The sequence below is a fragment of the Artibeus jamaicensis genome, unplaced genomic scaffold (assembly GCF_021234435.1).
Source record: "Artibeus jamaicensis isolate MK-2021 breed Jamaican fruit bat unplaced genomic scaffold, CSHL_Jam_final contig_1998, whole genome shotgun sequence".
Lineage (NCBI taxonomy): Eukaryota > Metazoa > Chordata > Mammalia > Chiroptera > Phyllostomidae > Artibeus > Artibeus jamaicensis.
This window is the reverse complement of record NW_026521407.1, coordinates 865,728-887,283: the sequence shown is the minus strand read 5'-3', so window position 1 is coordinate 887,283 and position 21,556 is coordinate 865,728. Positions and strand designations below refer to the sequence as shown.

General features: G+C 57.1%; 1 protein-coding gene across 1 annotated transcript; it reads right to left on the bottom strand.

Annotated features, from left to right (window-relative positions):
• Nucleotides 1–3,673: 3,673 nt before the first annotated feature.
• On the bottom strand, nucleotides 3,674–16,407 carry STAC2 (SH3 and cysteine rich domain 2). Its single transcript, XM_037140610.2, has 11 exons — nucleotides 15,948–16,407; nucleotides 9,439–9,745; nucleotides 9,016–9,113; nucleotides 8,759–8,849; nucleotides 7,615–7,727; nucleotides 7,454–7,526; nucleotides 7,302–7,363; nucleotides 6,735–6,838; nucleotides 6,279–6,330; nucleotides 5,784–5,921; nucleotides 3,674–5,315 (listed from the first exon to the last, which is right to left on the bottom strand). Exons 1-11 carry the CDS (start codon nucleotides 16,035–16,037, stop codon nucleotides 5,211–5,213), a joined length of 1,233 nt encoding a protein of 410 aa, XP_036996505.1. The 5' UTR covers nucleotides 16,038–16,407; the 3' UTR covers nucleotides 3,674–5,210.
• Nucleotides 16,408–21,556: the final 5,149 nt, after the last annotated feature.

Below are 21,556 nucleotides of genomic sequence, written 5' to 3'. Positions count from 1 at the left end.
AAGAGCAATTTGAGGGCCAGATGTCCAGGTGGGAGGGGTCAGCCAGCCAGTTACCTACAGAAACATCAACTGCGGTGGGATCCGAGTTGGAGGGAAGTTTGCACAGAACAGGCCACGTCCACATTCAACACAGCCAGGACTTAGGTGCCCATCCTGGCTACCTCCCTGCCCTCACCCCTCTCCTGAGGAACTCTCATTTCAGGGGAGCAATACAAAGCCAAACAGCCTTCAGGGGATGTAGTTTTGACAGATGTTCTCATCTGCATTTGTGTGGGAAAAACAGGACTAGAGTGGTCTTGAGGGCAGCAGACCCTTCCCCCTCCTCTGCCTCAATTGGTCTTGTCCAGTTGGACATGGTGGGGAGGTGAAAGATGTCCAGAAAAGACCACCATCCACGTGCATCAGTCTGGGACACGAATGCTGATTTGTGGGTTCCGTTGCCACAGCTCTTGCTCTAATCCTTTGCCATCCCAAGTGGAGAGGCTGTGGTCTAGAAGGGGAAGGGCCTTGGCCAAGATCTCAGCTTGCAGAATGGGACATCTCCTTCCCAGTCACGGACCAGAGAACGAAGGGCACTGGAGGCCACTCCACCTCCAACCCCTTCCGGCAGTGAAGGGACGACAGAATAAGGTGCACCACAGAAACTGGTTTCCACTCTGGACCAGGAGATGGTGCTGTTCTCTCACGGGCTGCTGCAGAAAACTTGACTTGTTGATTTTGAGGGGATATTGGGGGTTGGGGGGGGGGGAAGGGGAGGGTCATGGGTTGTGGGACTGTACCTCTTGGGAAGCTTTGGGTTTAGTTACTTCTTTCTGAAGCTCACGCCAGACCCTGAAGTTACTTCCTTCCACCATGGGCCTCCAACTCCTTCCCAGGGCAGTGCCTAGGAAGGCCCTACCAAACCCCTTTCTCCATCCAGCAAAGAGATTGCCTACACCAAGTCTCTTCCAGGTCTGGAAACTTGTGAAATTCGTTTTCCTTTATTTTATTTTCTTTAGTATTTTATTTATTTTTAGAGAAAGGGAAAGGGAAGGAGAAAGAGTGGGAGAGAAACATCAATGTGTGGTTGCTTCTCATGTGTCCCCTACTGGGGACCTGGCCTGCAACCCAGGCATGTGTCCCGACTGGGAATCGAACAGGCGACCCTCAGCTTCACAGGCCTTGCTCAATCCACTGAGCTACACCAGCCAGGGCTATTTTATTTTCTTTTTAGAAAGAGGACATAAGAGAGAGAAAGAGAGGCAGAGAAACACCCATCAGTTGCCTCTTGCATGTGCCCCAACTAGGGACAGAACCTGCAACCTAGGCATGTGCTCTGTCCTGGAATCAAACCAACAAGGTTTTGCTTTGCTAGGCAATGCCCAACCAATTGAGCCACAATGGTCAGGCGAAACTTGTGAAATTATGAAAAGATACATCCATTCTCTCAAGAGCATACAACTGGTCCCATTATGTCATTTTGCATACCCTTTAAAGGGGTTCATGGCTCCCAGGAAAAGACTCCCTGAGCAAGTCCAGCTTCATGTTTGAAGGAGGACACTGAGGCCCAGAGAGGCCAACGACTCTCCAGAACCTCAGCATTGCATGAACACATGAACACGAGCACCCACCTTTGACTCCTGCAGACTTGGGGTGGGTGTGACTTGGGGTGGGCTGCAGCAGAGGGATTGCGCACAGCAGCTGCTGCATGGCCACGAGCTGGAAAAGGAGTACAGGATCCCTGAGCCCCTTGCCTGTGCTCTCTGCGATGCTAAGAGAGGGACCACCTAGGCTGCCTCCCAGCAAACACGGGGAGGGCTGTGGCTGTGACTCCATCCTCCCCCACTTCTGGTACCCATCTCTCTGCCCTTTTATGTCTCCTGTATCTGGCTCCCAGACTCCCCCTTTTTCACATCTCTCCTACATCCAGGTTACCTTTATCCCCAACAGTTAAACACAGGTTGAGGTGGGAGGATGGAGGGCACATGTGGGTCAGACGATGGAGGGCACATGTGGGTTGGCACCACCAGCAGGTTCCTGGGCATCCTCTGCCTTAGGCCAATGGTGTTGCTGGTCCAACCCCACCCCTGAGTGGGCACAGAGGCGGGCGGAGGCTCCAGTGGGGGCACCAGCTGTTCCCAGCTCTCAGGCTGTCAGTGGTTCAGCCACCCGAAAAAGCTGTTGTGCTCAGCGGTGCAGCAAATGGGCTGGGAAGGGGGTGGGTTCCCGGCCAGCTGCTGGCTGGTGGCAGACGCAAGTGGCGTGTGCAGAAAGCTTCATCGGAAGGCTCTCACTTGTCTCTATTGGGGCAGGGGCTTGATCCCTAGAGCCCCTGGCCCAGGATCTCAGGGTGTCTCCCTTTCCATCTTGCTAGTTTAAGTCACTGAAAGACCCAGGGTCCAGTGGGAGAAGAGCTGAATTGCCAGAGATATATCTGAGCCTGGATGGACCGTTATTTTGCTGGATGACCTTGGGCAAGTTACTTGTCCATCTGGGCCTCATGTATAAAAGGGGCAAGGTTGAACAGGATAATCTCTACCAGCTGGTATATCCGGGCCTTGTTTTCTCTACCTGTGAAAAGGGACACCAGCACTTTCCTCACTGGGTCATTGAAAAGATTAAATAAAATTAAATTCTTGTGTTGGTTTTGGGACACAGTAGTGCCTGTATATGTGAGTTTCCCCCTTTGTAAGCTTTTGGACCAGGTCCCTGACCCCTTTTTTCACTCCCACCATCAGGGGTCCTGGGAAGAGGGGGTCATCCTCCTTCTCCTTCCTCACCAGCTCTAAGGCCTTCCATGGGCTGAGGGGCCCAAAGAAAGCTCAGGGCCTGGTCCCACCTGGCCTACCTTGCCTTGGGCGCGGGGGACCGGAAAGCAGAGCCTGGTGCGTGCCTATCCCGAGGAGCGGTCCCGCCCACTGAACTGCCGCAGCACCGCGTTGTCCTGGCACCCCCACAGCCCGCCTCTTGCTCGCTCGCGGCTCCCCTCCGCCTATAAATAGCACGGACGTGCTCCGAGTGACGCTGACGCGGACTGGGCGGGCGGAGGGGAGGAAGGCGGTGCTGCCCGGAGCAGGTGGGCGGCAAGCACTGCTGCGGGAGGGGCGCCGTCCGGGCCGCTTTGTGCCACGCTCTGGATGACGGGCAGATTGAGTCATCTCAGGGCCCCTCTGTCCCCGACTGTCCCTGCTGCCAACGATTGTGCTTCGGGGTTGGGAGTTTGCGGATGCGGGGCTGATCTCGGGTGGGTATCGAGCCCCCAGACCCTGGACCCCGCTGGCCTGTGAGGGCACTGCTGCGTGGGAAGGAGCCAGCCTGGTGCACAGAGGTGTGCGTCCGCCCCCTGCGCAACGCAGGTGCACGTGGAACCAGAAAGTGGCCGCAGCCCCACACTGCCTCCCTCCAGCGTCCCCCAAACCCTTGTCCCTCCTTTACTCAGGTCCTTTCCACGTTCTTCTCTTCTTTCCTTCCCCAGAGCCTTCTCTCAAACACCTCCCAGATTCTGAGTCTCAGGCTGCTCCAGTGAAAGGGAGCGAGGAGGCTTGGGGACCCCTTCCGTGACAGTGACAGTCTTTCAGAGGCCAACACGTTCTTCCACCCTCAGGCCTGTCCCCTCTCAGTGCCCGAAGCCCCCACCCCGCCCCGCCCCTTGCTCTATCCCAGGCAGATAACACAGAGCAGATCGGTTGGGACAAGAAACATTTAATTGGGGGTCTGGGGGCTCAGCAGTGCCCCAGCACACCCATCATGCAGCCTTATGTACAGTGGGCATTGGGCCGCCCCTGGGGTATTGCTGAGGGGGGCTCATGGCAGCAAACAGGGCAGTGTGGCTTGAGTCTCCCTCTACGCGGGTGGGAGGGAGAAGAGGGGTGGGGGCCAGTGGGTAAGATGATGTTCCTCCCACTGCATGGGAAAGCGTGACTGTGCCCAGGATGGGGGGGTTGGTGTCAGCTGGCACGATCAAGGGCACAAGAGGAGGCTCTGAGCTGGGGGTGGGGGGAGAGGGAGGTTCGCACCAGAGAAAAGCAGCCTGCATGGGAGGGGTTCTCTTTGCATGTGCTCACCCCTCCCCCAAGGTGCCTCCTCCCCTCCTTTCCTGGTGGCCAGACAGTGGTCCACCTTCCTTGTCTCCCACTCCCTCTTCCTCCCAGGGCTGTCTGTCCAGGGCAAGGCAGCAAGTACAGCCAGAAAAGGGACCCCTGCAACAGTGGCCCTGTCCCCCAAAGAGCTCAGAGAGAGGGGTGAGGAAGGGCCATTTGGAGGTCACTCCTGAGGGCGGGGTTCCTGGGGCCACCTATGAAGGCTCCCCTAGCTGGTCGGTCCTACTCTTGGGGCTTTTAGAGTCCTGATGATGAAATGGGGGTGTTTTGACCAAGCATGGGCTAGTTTCTGTCTTCAGTCGGGTTTCTGTGTTCGGGTTGCTCTTGGGTGTCCTTTTCCAGTGGGCAAGGGTAGGGTGAGGCTGCTCCGGGGTGACCGCTCTATTCAGGGGGACAGTTTCTGATTTGCCACACACCCTCCCAGATCTGAGCTCTCCCCTCCTCTGTCCACCCAGGTTTCAAGTAATGGGAGAGATTCCTGTGGAACTTTCCTGAGAATTGATGGAGTGACAGAGGCAGTGAGACCGGGAGGTGGACTCAGGGCCCTCCCACAGCCCTGAGTCCCCTCCGGACCAGGGAAGGCACCTTCCTGAGGCCCCACTTGCAGGGGGCCAGCATGGCCACGCACACATAGACCCAAGTAGAGGCTCCGTAGGGACAGGGGTCAAAGCAAGAGCAAGGTCAGAGGGTTGGCTAGGGCAGGTGGCTGGAGGAGTGGTCTTCAGGGCCTGAAGAGAAGGCCAGTCATGCAAAGCTGGTGTGGTCACGGAAGGCTTTCTGGAAGAAGCATCAGGGAAGCTCCCCCAAGAACGCCTGTCAGGGCTGAACTCAGCGCTGCAATGGGACTGGGGGCGCCCGCGCACTTGCCAGGCCTGCCTGAGGCTTCCCCGTTCCCACCCGCTTCCTTCTCCTCCCCCAGCCCCAGGTCCCAGAGGATCGTGTCTCTCGGGACACCCTGAGAACCAAGAAATGAAACCTTCCTCAGTGTAGAAGGCTCCCAAGCCATAGTGTGTGGCCTCTAGAAAAAAGGCAGAGGGGGGAGAAATATGTGCGGATGCCTGCTTCCCTGCTGGGACCGGAAGCAAGGGCCAGGCATGGGCAGGGGTGGCATCTGGGTTCTCTTGGCTCCTCTCAGATCTCGGTCAGGGCGTCAGCTGGCACCAGGCCCCGCTTCTTGCCGCTGCTGACGCGGATGAAACCATCAGCATCCTTGCTCCTGCCCACGCCCACACAGACCTGAGCCAGAGAGACATGGAGCTGAGGCCTGGCCCTGCCTGCATCCCTGGCCCGAGTCCTGCTATGGCTCCCGGGGGGCCGGCTCCAGGGAATGATGAAACCAGCATCAGATGTAATTGGAGACCTCAGCTGGGGCGATGGGAGCAGATCCCATGAGGGTACAGTATACAGCGGCAAGACCAGCACATCAGCAGACACAGAGCAGCCCTTTGAGGCTGACCCTTGAGATTGGCTGGTCTAACGTGGCCCGACTCCCAGATCACAGAGGGAAAAGAACTTGTCAAAGTTATGTAACAAGCCAGAAGCACAATCAGCATTCAAACCCAAGCCTCCAGACTCCTAATCCGGTGCTCCTCCGCTCCCAGGTTGTCTCTCATGTACTCAAGCCTCTGCTTGTGGCCACCAACCCCAAATGCCAGCTGGGGGGACTAGAGGCAGTCGCACTGGGCCGCGTGGCCAGGCACTTACCTGGTTCTCCTTGAGGCTCATGTAGCCCTGTTCCTTATTCCCAGAAAAGGGTTGGCAGCAGCGCCAAACATTCTCGCCTGGCCTCACCCGCTGCACAAAATTGGCTGGAAAGAAGCCAACTCGGTCGCCAATCTTGCCCTGGGGATGAGGCTGGCGTGAGCACCAGTGCCGCCACCCCCCACCCCCCACTGCTTTCTCTAGACCCAGTGCCCACTGGGAGCCAGTGCTAGATCCTCAGCTCCCTGTATTCGAGCCCCCCAGTCAGGTGGCTTCCGCAATGGGAAGGGCATCAGATGGACAGAGGGACAGGGCTGAAGCAGCGGAGGTCAAGGCAAGAGCAAGGATTGAGGGTTGGTCCTAGGCTTGGCGAGGGCCGGTGGCAGGGTGGGGAGAAGTGGTCTTCGGGCCTGAGGAGGGGGTGGGGCAGTGCACACTGAGGGCAGAGGTTGGTGAGATTCCTCCCAGGGTCCCCCCAGTTCCCACCCCACGAGTCACCTTCCACCAGTCTTCGTTGGAGTCATCCACCAGCATGATCCGGTCTCCAGGCCTGGGAGGAGAGAGCCAGGGCAGCAGGTGGGGCAGGGGGGGTTCACCATCTCCACATCCCAATAGTCTCGGGCCCCCAGATCCCCGGCGTGCCCCCCTCAGCTGAAGGGGGACTCTTGATGCCCTCAGAAAGAGGACACCTGTGGCTGCAGGGACAGGAGACATTCTCCAGGACAGAGCTGGGGCAGGCGGCAGGGCCGTGCCATCAGCACCAAATCCCTCGTGGGCTCTGGGCAGCTCTGCCTCTCTCCGGGCCTCAGCTCTTCCGGGAGAAGCGAGAAGCGTCCTGAAGGTGCCTCACGCTCATATCCCAGGGGCTGGGAGTGATGGGCCCTGAGGGTGGAGTCAGAGGTGGGGGGGAGGGGGGAGCGCTGCGGGGAAGGGCTGGGCCCCAGGAAGACTCACTGCAGGGCCAGGTCGTTGTTCTCCTGCGGTAAGAACTTGTAGAGCGCCACGTAGTAGTACATGGGCCCCGCGTCCCTCCGCAGGGGTGGTCTGGGGGGCTGTGGCTGTGGAAGACCTCGGGTCGGCGAGGGGAGCCTGACATCCTCCTCACCCACCCATGCACCTGACCTTGCTACCTGGGGGTTAGGGGGTGGGACACAAGGCTCCCGGGTCAAGGACAGGGAGAAGTCAGCCTCGCCTGTTGGCGGCACTCACACACCCCAGGGGGACTGGGCCCTTGGAGAAGGGAGATGCTCCGATGCCTGCTGCACCCTGGAACTGCCCACCCTTGGGGAGAACAGGAGTGGGCACAGTAGTCACTGGGTCAGTCGTGGGAGGTGTCGCACCGCCTGCCTCCTGTGCCCACTCACCCTAGCACCGCCCATCCCTGCAGACGGAGGGGGGGGGTTAAAGGATGGAGAAGTCGTACTCCCATTCACCTGCTCTCAGCTACCTATGGGTCAGTGACAAGGGTAAGTGACACCCCTTTCCCGCCTGGCCTGCTGGGGCCTGCCAGCATCACCCCACCTGCGGTCCAGGGCTCTTCTCCTCTGGTCCTGACCCCTCGGTCTCCGCAGGAGCTGTGAATACTGTGGAGGCCAGGGGAGGCCAGGGTGTGAGGCAGCAGGGAGCAGCCGCACTGTGTCCCCTCCCTGCCCCCGGTCCCGACCCCTACTCACCACTGTCACCAGGTCCCTCCTCAGAGCTGCGGATGCTGCTTTCCCCATCCTCAGTCAGTTCGTCCCGCTCACTCTGGGGACAGAGAGGGGAGGGTTCAGCCCCTGGACCTTCACTTTCAAAAGACCCTTCCCCCAAGGTTCCCCACTGAGGCCCACCATACCAGGCTCCGTGTGGGGGACTCAGAGGTGCTGCTGAAGCTGGATCGGTTCATCAGCGCCAAGGAGGTGCCGTAGCGCAGCGTCTCGTACACGGGGTCCACCTTGCCGCTGGCTCCTGCCGAGGATCCACCCTCAGGGCTGGGCACCCAGCTGCCAGCCCCGCTCAGCCCCAGATCCCCCTACCTCGGCCCTGGCTGCCCCACCGGCTCCAGCTCAGCATGGCCAAGGCTGAGCCCCTGTCTCCCCTCCGCTGCCTCACCGGCTCTCCCTCATCACAGGGAGAGAGAGCTCCATGTCCTCCAGCGGAGCCCGTGCAGAAACCTGGGGCATCTCTACCCCTCGCTCTCCTCACTGCCTGCATCACTCCATCACTTAGTCCTGCCTCCCAAATGTTTCTGGGATCTATCCGCGTCTCTCTGCCTCCACTGCTACCGGGCCAGTCCGAGCTACAGAACTCCCTGGACTGTCATTGAGACTTCCCAGCTACTCTCCATGCTTCCACTCTGGCCCCTTCAATCCTGCAGCAGCCAGAATGCTCTTACAAAAACACAAAAATTGCCTTTAGAATAAGGTCAGAAGAACAATCCTAAAATGAACCCCAAGGCCCTGCACCCAGGGTCCTGTCTCACCTTCTCACTCCTTCTCCCTCGGCCTCAGCCCTGTCCTGCCTCGGGTCACGACCCCTGCCCCAGCAGCCTCTCCAGGGCCTCCGCGCACTGGCTCCCCGTCCTTGACATCCCAGATGCTTTCCTGGCCCCAGTGGTCGAGGACAGGGCCTGTTCTAGCCTCTCTCTCATCCCTATCCTTGTTTTAGGCATCCATCTGAATGGTGATTAATTGATGATTGGTATAGTTACCCATTTCACATCTAGCTTCCTTATAGACTATGAGCTTCACCTTCTTCAGTGCTGTGCCCCAGTGCCCAGCATGGTGTCTGGCACTTAGTAGGTGCTCAATAAAATTTTTGTTGAAGAACCAACAGTTGAATGAATGAATGAACTCTACATTTGGGACAGGCAGCATCCAGAGAAGGGAAGTGGTAGCAGTGCCCAGAACTGCAGTGCCAGTGTGACTCAGGTGTCCCTGTGAGGGAGGCATGGCTTTCTCATCACACCACAGTGGGATCAGGACCAGAGAGATACTCACCAGTGGGTGGGGACTCTCTGCTTGTGGTACAGGCTGGTGGCGGCTCATGCACCAGGAGCGGGGAGCTGAAGTTGCGGCGGAAGGAGGAGGACTGTGGCAAGGAGGGGCAGAGAGAGGGCATGAGGATGTCACAGTCCACTGAGCACCTGGCCTTCCCCAAGCCCAGGGACCACCGCACACGGGGAACCAGCACTTCCTGCCCCACGGGCCAGTCCCGGGAGCTCTCCACTGGTTGTCTCTGCAGGGTGCCCACTCACCGTCTTGACGGGGCACTGCTGATGGGAGATCTCCTCAGAGCACCAGAGGTGGACGCTGACTTTGCATGTCTTACACCGCAAGCCCTGCTTGGAGTTTCCTGGGAAGAATTCGAGTTTGGAAGGAGAGGTTAGTCAAGAGAGGACATGTCCACGGTCCATGAGCAGCAGAAGCAGGTTAGGGAGAGAGCAGGGGTTGGGTGTCCTCACGCCAGCCTTGGGGACTAGCTCCTATCCCTAGAGCAGCCACGGTGTGGACTGGCACTGAAGGCTGAGTTGTCAGTAAACACAGCAACACCAGGCAACCACGCTCCCCCAACGGTGCTCATTTGCCACAGGGCTGGGAGGCCTGCATGTCAGGAAGCTCCACAGGCCCACTCTCTGCACCCACCCTGGCCCATCACCTCACTCACTTCAGGCACCTACCCACGATCAGCTGGTGGCACAGCTCGCAGGGGCTGGCTCGCTTGAAGACATGTTCCTGGAAGCTGTGCAGCCTCACTGGTTTGAGTGATGCCAGGGGGCGTGGGACCGGGCATGGGGAGGGCGTGGGGGTGGGCAGGCCCCTATCTGTGGATGCCAGTGGTGTGGAGGGAGTGGGCACAGGGGTCGGGGGTGTCAGCAGCACCTCCGTGGGGCACTTGAGCTCAGAGCCCGAGCGAAGGAAGAAGTTCTCTACACTTTTACTCCGGAGGATGGTCTTGAGAGAAAGTGAGCGCTTGAACCGCTGGAGCTGAGGGAGGAAGAGGGGCTGTGAGTAGAAGGCCGAGAGGGGGCTGGCTCCCCTCCAGGGTATCAGTGTTGGTGAGCAACTCTGCAAAGTGGGCCACAATCCCAGATGCTACAGTAACCTCCATGAGCAAAGGAGTTCTGGCTGAGCATCATTAGGGGGAGTGGGGACCGTGGCAAACCGCACAGCCGGCCAGCAGCTGCCGGTCTCCCAGCTCACTGAGGTTAGTCCGTACGGCCAGCTCAGTATTGTTGGCTGTTCCAATCTTTCAAAAAGAATCGAAACTTTTACATGAAATTGAATAGAAATAAATTTGAGATGTTCCATTTCCTTTTCTTATTGCAGAAATGGTAGTATACTATTTTTCTTGTGCCTTGCTTTTTTTTTTACTTAATAGTAAATCTTGAAAATCATTCCATACCAATACATAAAGAGTTCCATCATTCTTTTTTATGGCTACACAAGGTTTCATTGTAGGAGTACACCTTTTACTCAAGTTTAAAAAAGTACTTTGGGTCCTGGCTGGTGTAGCTCAGTGGACTGAGCATGGGCCTGCGAACCATACGATTGCGGTTCGATTCCCAATCAGGGCACATGCCTGGGTTGCGGGCCAGTTCCCAGCAGAGGACTCATGAGAAGCAACCATACATTGATACTTCTCTCCTTTCCTTCCCTTCCTCTCTAAAGATAAATAAGTAAAGTCACCGGTTTGATTCCCAGTCAGGGCACATGCCTGGGTTTCAGGTTTGGTCCCTGGGTGGGGTGCATACGAGAGGTCTTTATCCCTCCCTTTCCATTTTTATAAAAATACATAAGATACTTTGGGAGTCATGTCCCCAGTTTTCCGCCTGTGTTCTTGAACAGTGGGGGAGTGGTCATCCTGGACCCTCGTCCTCAGGGTGAATTTTCCCTCTCAAACACTCTTCAGCCCGCCTGCTATCATCGCCTCCTCACCTGCACAGCCTGGCCTCAGTTCCCAGCCCAGCGCCCCAAGTCTGAGTCAGGGCCACAACCCCTCGCCTCCTCCTGCCCCCCACACAGCTGCCAGGGAGGGTATCCCTGACCCCGCTAAAAATGTTTCATGGCCCCTCAGGACTCAGCCAAGGCCCTCCCCCAGACATGAGTCTCTGCAACTTCGCCAGACCTGCCTTTCCGACCCTGCCTTCCCCCTGCAGCTCAACCCCGGGGACTCCAGCTTATCCGTATTTCAAGTCTGTAAGCTATTGACTCAATTTGTCCCCTTCTCTGCCCTATTTCTCCTTCAGGATTTCCAGTGACTCTTCCTCTTCTGGGAAGCTGTCTCTTCTGCACGTTTCATTTCATGGAACCCACTCCCACTCCACCCCCGGGGCCCATGGCACCCAGTACTGACTTCCATTATAGCTCTAGCCACGTTTCTGTTATCATTCACTTTGCACTTTCCCAAGAGACTGTGAGCTCAGAGCAGGGACAGCTGCTCCAAATCCCGACACAGGGCCTCGACACAAAGTAGGTGCTCAGTCAACATGCGTTTAATAATTAATTGATGAGCCGGTGGCTGGAATTCTAAATGTAGCCCGTGTTTTGGAGTGCGGGGTGGATTCTGCAGTGAGGTCAGCAGTATTTCCACCCCTCACCCAAACACACCACTCTTGAGTCTGCCCAGAGTGAGGCCTAGAAAACTCTCTACCTGGATCCTTGCCCCACTCCCCTCCTGTTGAGACCCCCCTTTACCCCTGCTCTTTCCTTTCCACCAGCAACAGAAAAAGAGTGCCAGAGGCCTGGCTTCAGACAGGGATACTTGGCCAGGCTTCCCAGCTGGCACACCAGGCAGCCTGTGTGCCATGGTTCCCAGTCTAGCAACCCTGCCAAGAGGATGGAAGTGGCGGCCCCTCTAGCCCTGGGGAGGTCAGCAGGCAGCAAGACAGAGTGGGGAGCAGAGAGGGAGATGTTTGGGCACAAGGCAGGCCCAGTGTGCCAGCTGGGAAGCCAGAGCCCTGGGGTGTCTGGCACACTGTGCCGCCTAACTCCTTCCAAATGCAGCTTCCTGGACAGCACTGTGGGCTTCTTTGTGTGTGTGAGATTCAGGGCCCCAGGCCCCAGATGCTTGAATACTGGGGCAGAGGTGGAGGGCCAGGGGGACAATCATTAGAACACAAATGTGTTCTATGGACCAAATAGGGCTCTGGGGGCTCTCACAGACCCAGAGGGGCGAGCGAGTGAACCACCACTGCCCCGGGGCCATGGACACAGAGCACACGAGGTCTCTGGCAGGATGTGCTGGGGGGTAGGGAGAACACTGACCCTGCTGTCTAGAGGCAAGTCACTTCACTTCCTCTCGCTGAGCCTCCGTTTCCCCACATCCTTGGGGAAGGAGGCAGGACTATGTGCTGTCTGAGCAATGCAAGGTCCTGGGTCCCAGAACCAAAAACATGAACTTGTAACTAGGGGCCGTCATTGTCAGCGGACTGGAAGTGAGCCAGCCCTTTATGTGCCGCGCCTCATTAACCCTGGCACTGCCCTCGGCGGTGGTGACAATGATCCCACCTTTCAGATGAGGGACTGAGGCTCACAGGCGTTGCCACTTACTCATCATGGGTCCTAAGCTGCTAAGCGGCAGAGCCAGGACTTGAACCAGTGGCTTTCGCTGTTGAACCCGCGTTATCAGGAGCATCCTGCTGCTCTGTGCCCTCACCTCTGCCCCTCAGTTGCTCCATAGGCTTGTTACCAGATTAATAATGAAATTCAGGGTTAGAAGGGACTTGGAAAACTGGCTGTCTAGAGCAGTCCCTCCCTTGTCGTCATGCACGTCACCACAGAATGGTTGTCTGACTGCCCTCTCTTGGGATGGTCAGTCCGTCTTCGGGCAGCTGCAATCACTGGGCAGCGCTTCCCTCTACAGAGCTGAAACCCGCAACTTTTGCCTATCAGCTCCTGTTCCCCGCTCAGCTCCAGAAATGGCTCCTCCCTCTCACGCATCAGTCCTTCAAATATTTTAAGCTATCAGTCCTGTGTCCCGTTCCCAAGCCATTATTTTCATAATAACCCTCACGGGATGTAATACTCCTCACTCTCCGGCCTGTGCCCTTTCCTGTGGCACCCTGGCCTCAGTGCCACGAGCCACCACTGCAGGGCTCCAGAGGTCTCCGGAACCAAATGTTCTCCAGCACCAGGGCAGCCCGACTCTGTCTGAGATTCTCTGGCTCCGCTGTGGGCCCCAGATACCACCTGCTGTGGCTGGCAGATGTCAAGAGCTGTGGCCGGAGGGCAGGAAGGGGACACCCCTGCCAAATGGCTTGCTTGATACCTGCCCACTCCAGAGACACCTGGCTTGGCTATGCAAAGCTCGTTTTGGCTCAGCCTGGCCAGGCATTCCCGTTCCTGGGACTTCTAGTTCCCAGAAATGATCTTTCCCCATCTCCCCTTCAGCTATCTTTTTGGTGCACCCACTGTTCCAGGACCCACTCCCTGCCTTGGGGAGAAGTCTCCATGTACCCTGGGGAGCTGTACCACCCGGATCCTATTCCATCCCAATGTGCCAGGGGCTTGTGTGGCTTGAAGCCCAAACCTCCTCCCAGAGTCAGGACCTGGCTTGCCCGCCTCCTTCCCACTTCCCTGCATTCTAGATGGTTCCCTCCTTCCTCAGTTCTCCACAGTACCTCCTCACTTCCCACCAGTGCCTAAGGGCACCAAGGCGGAGGCGGTGAGTGGTGGCAGACTTGGCACAAGCTGACTCAGATGGCAGAGCTGGCATGGTGGAGTCTTCCCAATGATGGCATCAGAAGAGGTGATGGCAAGCCCTATGTGGTCATATGGGATGGGGACCCAGCAAAGGTGATATGACACGAGGAAGGTCGTTGAGTAGCTTGGATGCCTGGGTGAGACCCAACCTGAGGGTGGGCAGAAGGCTGGATTTGGGCCCCAAACACTGATATATAAGCCTGGGATGTTGGCTTCACTGCCTGATGGGAAGTTGTACCTGCCTCTTCTGTTGTACCTGCTTCAAACTGAGCTGGGTGGGCAGCAACGACCCCTCTTCCTTCCCTCTCCCCCATTTCTACAGCCTGGAGACAGAAGTCTCTTTGAGACTGGAAGGAGGCTGGCGAGGCTCCTGAATCATTCTCCCTCTGCCCACCTCTGCCCTCCTGACCCTGTTGCTATTATGAGTCCTTCAGGAGGGGGAGGTACCGAGAGAGGACCTAAGGTGCAGGGCTCCGACTGGCCCTGCACAGAGGGGCCAGGTCAGATGTGCACCCCCTGCTCCCCTGCTCCTGGGACATCCATGGTTCAGACCTGGGGGTGACGGCATTAGAGGGCCCTTGGGCTGGGAGGAGGGCAGTACACACCTGCTAGGCCCAGACCTCCCTGTATCCACACAGCTGAGCTTGCAGCTTGCTGATTGCTGAGGCAGCACTGCTGAGGGCGCCTGCCTGCTTTCTCTCCTGCATGCTCATGTGGGGAGCTCTTCAGGAAGGAGCAGAACTGTCAGGCCTTGGTGTGGGAAGCAGGGCAGGGCCTGGGGGGCCCCTAAGCCCCTGGGAGCACTGAGGGGTTGTCTGTCCAGGGTGACTAGAGGCAACTGAGTTCAGGGCCTTGAAACTCAAGATGGGCTCAGCCCGGGTTCCCTCTGCTTGAAAGAAGCTGTCCCAAATATTCCAAGCAATATCCTCCCACCCCAGCACCTCTTTCCTTCCCCAGTAGACACTTGACTGTCTGAAGGAGAGTTAACTCTGTGGTCTGAGAGTCCACAGAAGGGGTCAGGAGAAGGTCAAGTGTATATCTGAAGAATTGGACATGGAGACCCACTGAGTCCCTCTGATTTAGGGATGAGAAGCCTCGTGGGCTGCCTCAGCTACACTCCACCCTGGCCCTACTCATCTCCCCCTGGTCACTCCCCTGACGACCTTGACCTTGAGTCACCCTTCTATCCTGGGGAGATGACAAAGACAGAATGAGGAAGAAGATGGGCATTGGAGAGAACTATAGCTAAACTAGGGATACGAGGTGAGGGGAGCCAAAGGCCCCATCCATTTCTAGTTCCCGTTGCCTCCCTCCTCATCTGGATAATAAGAGCAGGGTGGAAACAAAATACCAGGTGGAAGGGGGAGGGAAGGGGGCCTTGGTCTGTAGTCTGGGGAGGGGGCAGGGAGCACCCTTGACACAGCTGTTTCTTCTCTCCACATCCCCAGGCCGGCTCAGGTTGCTTCCCGCAGAACTTCTTGCGGGTCAGTTGTGAGCACTTAGAACTTGGGGAAGGAGCAGACTGGGGTTGGGGGGCAGGGGGAGAGGTGCTCGTAGAATGTGAGAGGCTTCTCTCCCTCATCCCCTTCAACGGCAGGAATCTGGGCTCAGCCAGACTTCACTGGGGAATAATTTATTCATTGTGACTCCCGCAGGAGCAACAATCATACATAATTAGGGTTAATTATGACATTCATTAATTACGATGACTTCTCTTTTTGCTTTTACCCTCCCCATTCCACCCCACTCCCGTCCCGCTCCCGGGGTGGGGGTGGGGCTGCCTGTCTTTCTGGTCTGGAGCCGCAACAGCAGTCCCCAGTCCCCGCCCGAGGTGGCCTGCGCTGCCGCAGCCCCCAACGTGGACTCGGAAGCTGCGCACCCCTGGGCCGCGGCCTCCCGCACCCCAGCTTAACCTGGCTGGGAGCGGGGAACGCAGGACTGCGGCGGGTCAGAGGGAGACAGCCAAAGAGACTCAGAGATAAACACGCGGAGACGCCTAGAGAGCCCGGGAGGGACGCACGCAGAAAGATACCAGGACAGAGACAAACAGGTTGTAGAGACATTTTCAGAGAGACACAGAGAGAGAGGGACAGGCTGAGCTACACCCAGAGACCTGGCGGACACCAGAGGGGTGCGCCTCGCACGTACACACGGGCGCGTACACCGACCCACACTCGCTACACAGGGATACACTCCACCTCCGCCTTCGCTGCGCCGATTCCCTCCAACAAAGCCCAGTTACAACCTCCCTGGAGGGTCGCGGTAGTGCGCAAGGCGTGTCGTGCTTGTAGGATGGGGGTTCCTTGTGGCCCGTCGTCGCGAACCCACTCCCCCCGGGTGGCAGCGCGGAGCCTTAACGATCACGCCCGCCCTGATACCGTGAGCCCAGGGCACCCAAGCCCACAGTGGCGACCGCGCCGCGAGGAGGGCGCCCGGGCCGGGGGCGCACCGGACAGGGGTCCAGGCCTCGTGCCTCCCGAGTTACCTTGGTTTCTTGGAGGACAGAGACGGTCCCCGGGGGTGTGTGGGTGGCCGCGTCATCAGGTTCATTCTCCTTCTCGCTCATTTCGGTCATTGTTGGGGTGGAGGGGAAGAGAAGGTCCGGAGACCCGACGGCCGGCCCGCTGGGGGGCGGGCTGAGGGCGACGGCGTCTCTCTGGGACCCTGAAGCCCTTCTCCGCAGACTGCTCCCCAGTGAACCCCGGCAGAAAGCCGCCCAGACAAAGCAACCCCTCACTCCCGGGAGCGGGTGGAGAAAGTTCCGGGTTTGACCGGTGAGGGGTAGTAATTGCACTGAGCGGCGGAAGCGGGACGACCCGGGAAGTGAGGACCGCGGGTCTGCAGAGGATGCTGCTCCGAGCCAGGGAAGGAGGGAAGTGGGGACGCGGGACTGAGCTGAGGGAGGGAGCTACGGAGCTGTCAGTGTCCGGCAGTCTCCGCCGTCCTCTGCGCCCGCCCCCCATCCTCCTCCCCCTCCCCCACGGGTCCCAGCCCCACACCCGGCAGCCCCCTCCGCCCAGTCCTCGCCTCCCAACTTTGATTTAGGAGGTCGCCTTGTCCCTCCCCCGTTCCTCCGCTCCTCCCTCGAGCCTCTATGCAAATTAGGTTCTCAGCTATTGGCTGCTTCTGAGGGCGAACTGGGCGGGGCCTCAGGGGTTCGACGAGATGGGGCGGGGCTTGGAAGGTAAAGAGGTGGAGGGGGCAGTTTTACACTGAAAAACCCGGAATGGGTGGCGTGACAAGGTTGAGGGATGTCTGGGAAGATCACCAGAGTCTGTATGGGGTTGGGGGAATAGGAATAGGTTGTACCTGCAGGATAGCGGAAAGTGGGACCCAAATTAGGACTTTCTGATGGCGAAGTGGAGGTAGAATGGGGACCCTTCTGCTACAACACGTGCATGTCTCTCTGCCCTAAAGAAACTCTCTACCAACATGCACACCCCTGGACTAAGAGGTAGAGATTTCCTCAAGCAGAGGAGGGACAACTGAACCTCATGTATCAAAGGCCAGGCCTGACAGTTGCTCTTTTGTGGACGGAAAGCAAGGCAACTGTGTCCCTTTCTGGACGTCTTACTATCTGGACTTGAGCGGAGATGTGGCCTCAGTTCCCTGTACCGAAGGTCCTCTAAACTTCTCCAAGACATGCCTCCCCCCTCCTATAGATCCTACCACAAATGGAGTTAGATCAGGGGGTAAGGAAAGGTGGTGGGGGAAGCAGGTTCTTGCCCTCCAAGGAGTCCTCTGTCTGCTTCTTCTGAAGGTAGCTATTATAATGCATGTTGCTCACCTGTCATTTCTCCAAGTACCCCTCCCTCGCCTCCTGTCCTAACCAAAAGGTCAAGCTTCACCCCTTGGTCTGTCCAAGGAAAGGGAGGTAGGTTAGGGGATTGTGAGACTCCTTTCCTGGGTGTGGGTAGAGAGACTTCTGGGTCTAAGTCTCTTTCCTCCTCATCTACTGCGGGTAATGAGATGGGGGTGGGGGGCAGTGTACTCAAGAAGGTCGTGCCTTTGTGCCAGCCCTGGAGGAGAAGCTGAACCCTGTGTCTGCCCATACACCCAGCCCTTCGCGCGGCCTCTGTCCTCTCAAGGATGAGCTCACCACTGGGGCGCCACTCAGGTTACTGTGTCCAAGAATAGAGATTTATTTGACAATGGCAGAAGTAGGACAAGGGCAGACATGGTTGTGGGGGCTTAGCCCCCTCTCCCTCCATATCCATCCAATACAATTGCAGGCTCCCTGGCGCTAGCTTTCCTGAAAGGAGCTTCCATAGAAACTGGCCTCAAACGAGTCTCTCCAAAGGCCCACTCATTACCAGCCTTCTCCCAATCTCCTCTGAGGGCTGTTCTTTTCCCACTTGCCCAGCCCAGGTCACCCCCAAATCCCCTCCCTGGGCAACTGAGATGTAAGAATGCTCAGAGCACTCTCAGACAGCGTCATCAGGTCCCCCACCTATCCTGAGCTGGAGCAACCATGGGTTCTGCATTTGGAGACCTCCTGGGGGGAGGTCCCCCTGTTTCTCCCAAAGAGCAGACACTCTGGCTTCCTTAGAACCCAGTCCCTGCATAGTCACTAATTAACTGTGACCTTGGGTGAGTAATTAAACCCTTTAGCATCTTGATTTCTTCATCAGTAAAACGGACATAGTGCTGCCTCACTGTTAGGAGAATGAAGGAGAAGACAGGCAGGGAAAATTAATTTTCTTCTTTTCCTCCTTTCTTCTGGACTACTTTTCCCTTCCCAGTGCTTTTCCTGAGGTGGAGAGAAGAAAGAGCTTCTTTCCCCTCACTTCGTTTGGAGCCTCTTATTTCATGGGGGAGCCAACCCAGAGAAAGATTCTGCTGAAACCTGGGGAAGAATTCCTAAGGGAATGGATGGTACCAGTGAGCAAGGAAAGCCGGGAATGTTGGTGGGGCCTGGACCCATCTGATCCTGGCGTCAGGAGCCTGAAATGGGGCAAGTGAGGAGGAGGTGGGGGTTGGGGGGGCTGGATGCCATGACCTCTGGATGTCCTTTCTGGGAATGTTTTGGAGAAGTCTTTCACGAACAAAGTCTGAGTCATTGTCTCAGCGCCAACAACTCCTGCTGCAGTGGCTCGGGGACAGGGCAGGCGCAGCCAGACTAGCTTCTCCTGGAGAAGGAGGGACACTGTCCCAGCTCAGATTCAGGGCTGCAGTGAGGACTGGGCGAAGCTAGAGGCAAGGTGCCACGGGGGGATGGGTGGCAGCCACACTCTCAGAACTACTCAGACCGGAAGTCAACACAGAACTACTGGGGTGCTTCTTACTAGGAGAGCCGCGTGTGGTGAGAGTGGGCTCTGGGCCCTCAGGAGCCCAGGGACAGAGGGACAGACCAGGTGACAAAATCTGCATGGGGCACAGTGCCCAGCATATTAAGCGAGCCTGATCCTCATCCCAGTCTGCCCTTAAAAAAAATTCTAGCCCAAGGATACGCTTATTGATTTGAGGGAGAGAAACATCAATGTGAGAGATACATCATTCGATTGCCTCCTATGTGCATTCCGATCTAGGATTGAACCCAATACCCAGGTGTGTGCCCTGACAGGGGATCGAACCCATAACTTTGTGATGTACAGGACGACACTCCAACCAACTGAGCCAGTGGGACATGGGCCATCTGCCCTTTTCTTTCTGTTCTGCAACGTTGGGCAGAGAGCTGTTCTCTGGAGGGATTTTGGCTTCCTTCTTTTTAGATGGGCAGCTGGACCACATTAGGTTGAAATGGGAAGTTGGGTTAGAATGAAGCGATAATTGCACACCTGTCAGTATTCTTTTGAGGATTAGATGGGTTAATACATGTAAAGAACTGAACAGAGTACTTGCAGGATAAATTGCTATTATTATTATTATTATTTTTTTTTTTTAAAGAATCCTTAACCTTGAGCTTGCAGGTGAGCTTCGGGGAGTTCGTGAACTCCCTGAAGTTGTGAAAAATTTTGGAGGATAAGCACTTTCTGGGGGAGAGTCAGGGCATTTATCTGTTCCTCAAGAATTTAAGTTCCCCTAAGATTAAGAACCTCTGGTCTGAATGACCCCCAGGGCCCCTCCACTAAGTGGTTGAGATTCTCTGATGTGAGGGGTTGCTACTCCTTCCATACGGACTGGCCTCTTTTCTCCCGTGAAAAACCTTCCACTCAGGTCCCTCCCACTGTGGCCTCTGCCCCCATGGGTTGGTTGCCAAGGACAGCCCAAGCTGAAAATATGAGCAGCTGGCCTTTCCTCCTAGCTTTAGAATTGATCCCCCAGGGTAGGAGAGTCTAAGCCTGGGTTCTCACCTCCAAACTGGGGAGAGGCAGAAGGCTGTGTGGGACCGGGGCTGCAGAGCTCACCAAGCGTGGCCCGGCCTTGCCCAGTCTCCTCGACCTGCCCCTGCCAGCCCACCCCAGGGCCCCAGGGGCAGATACCACTCTAATGAGCTAAGGCTCGTGGCAGGCATCAGTAATTATGACTTTATGGAAATATAGAAGGCTCTTACGCAAGTGCCTGACACAATTCCCGGCTGTGGCATCTGGGACAGCCAGGTCCCCAGGGGCTGGAGTAGGGCCCTTCCAGCCCCTGCTGCCACCAACCCCTGGAGCTCAGGACACTGGCACCGAGCCGCCCTCCCACTGCCTGTGGCACTGTCCATACCACTCGCTGGGTGAGCTGTTCCCTCTTTCTGTGCCCCAGGCTCCCTGGAGGGGAGCAACGTGGGCCCCAGTATACACAGTCCTGGCCCTGTCCCCTGCCAAGCCTGGGCTGTCCAGGGGTCCTATTCTCGTGTGAGGGGGACGATGGGGTTGGGGGTGTTTCCCCCTCCCCCATGAAGAAAACTCGCCTTTCCAGGAAGATGTCCCCTTCTACTCTGTCTTTTTCTCCTTGAGGCTGGGGATACATGGCCAATGGCAGCCATGGGGGTGGGTCGGAGCCCCTGGCTGCCCCTCCCCAGGCCTTGCGCCAGTTTGCCCACCAACCACCTCCCAAGCCTCTGATAGTGTCGTGAAGCCACTGCTTTCTTTCTCTAGTCCATTCATTCCCCCTACCCACCTGCAAAGTGTCTGCTACCAAGGTAACAGGAATGTTATCCTGTGGGGTGAGCAAGGGGGTGGAGCCCAGTGGACTGGGGGCACTCTCAGGAGATAGAATTTTAGAGAGATGAGCACTGGGGGACCCCAAACTATTAAAGGAGGATCCTTTTGTTGGAGAGGAGCCCTGGACACCGACTGGGTGGAGGCTGTTGCTGAGAACTGGTGGGAAAGAGGGAGGATGAAATCTGGAAGCAACTGAATCCAGGGTTAGCGGTGACGCTGGCTTACCATGTGGAAGAAGCATGGGGATGGTGATGTTAAGGAGACTTTGAGGCAGGGAGGGTGGAACCTGACTGTAACTCCTTGCCTGGGGTCCAGTGCTTTAACTCCTGGGAGAGGTTTTCTGGCTGGGAAAATCTAGAGCTAACTGAGGCAGCATGGGGGAGCCTAGGGCAGATCTGGGCCTATACCGCCCCCTGCAGGCTACATAGAAAGCAACACTGGATGTCCTGTACCCGAGTGTGTTTGGTCCTGCTTTTGAGGGTCTGCATTTGAGACATCTGAACCATGAGGTCCTACTAAGTGCCTGGAATGGCAACAGACATTGGGACACCTGGTCCCTGCACTAGAGGCCTGACCCAGAGAGAGCAGTAATTCAGAGGGTTTTTCTGAGCAGAGCTGGGGGTAGGGAGCCCTGGGGATAGAGGAGGATGAGCTTCCAGCTGAGCTGACAAGCCATCAAGTGCACTGAAAGGCAGAAGGGCCAGCGTATCCTAGACAGAGGTAGCAGCCTGGGCAGAGGCGCAGGGACGTGAAACAGAACAGCTTGTTCTGGAAGTGGCAGGCAAACAAGAGGGAGGAGGAGTGATGGGAGGGGAAGGCAGAAAAAAGTGGGCAAATGGCCTCGAACGTTGGGCCAGGAATCTGAGTTTCCTGAACAAAGTGGCTTCTCAAACTCACTCGCTGGAGCCCAGCGGTGCCATGAAGGAAGGAGGGGTTGGGGGTGGTGGAGGGCTGGCAAAGTGGTTCACTCAGAACTTGAGAGCATTTTAAAGACGAGGCTCTGTAT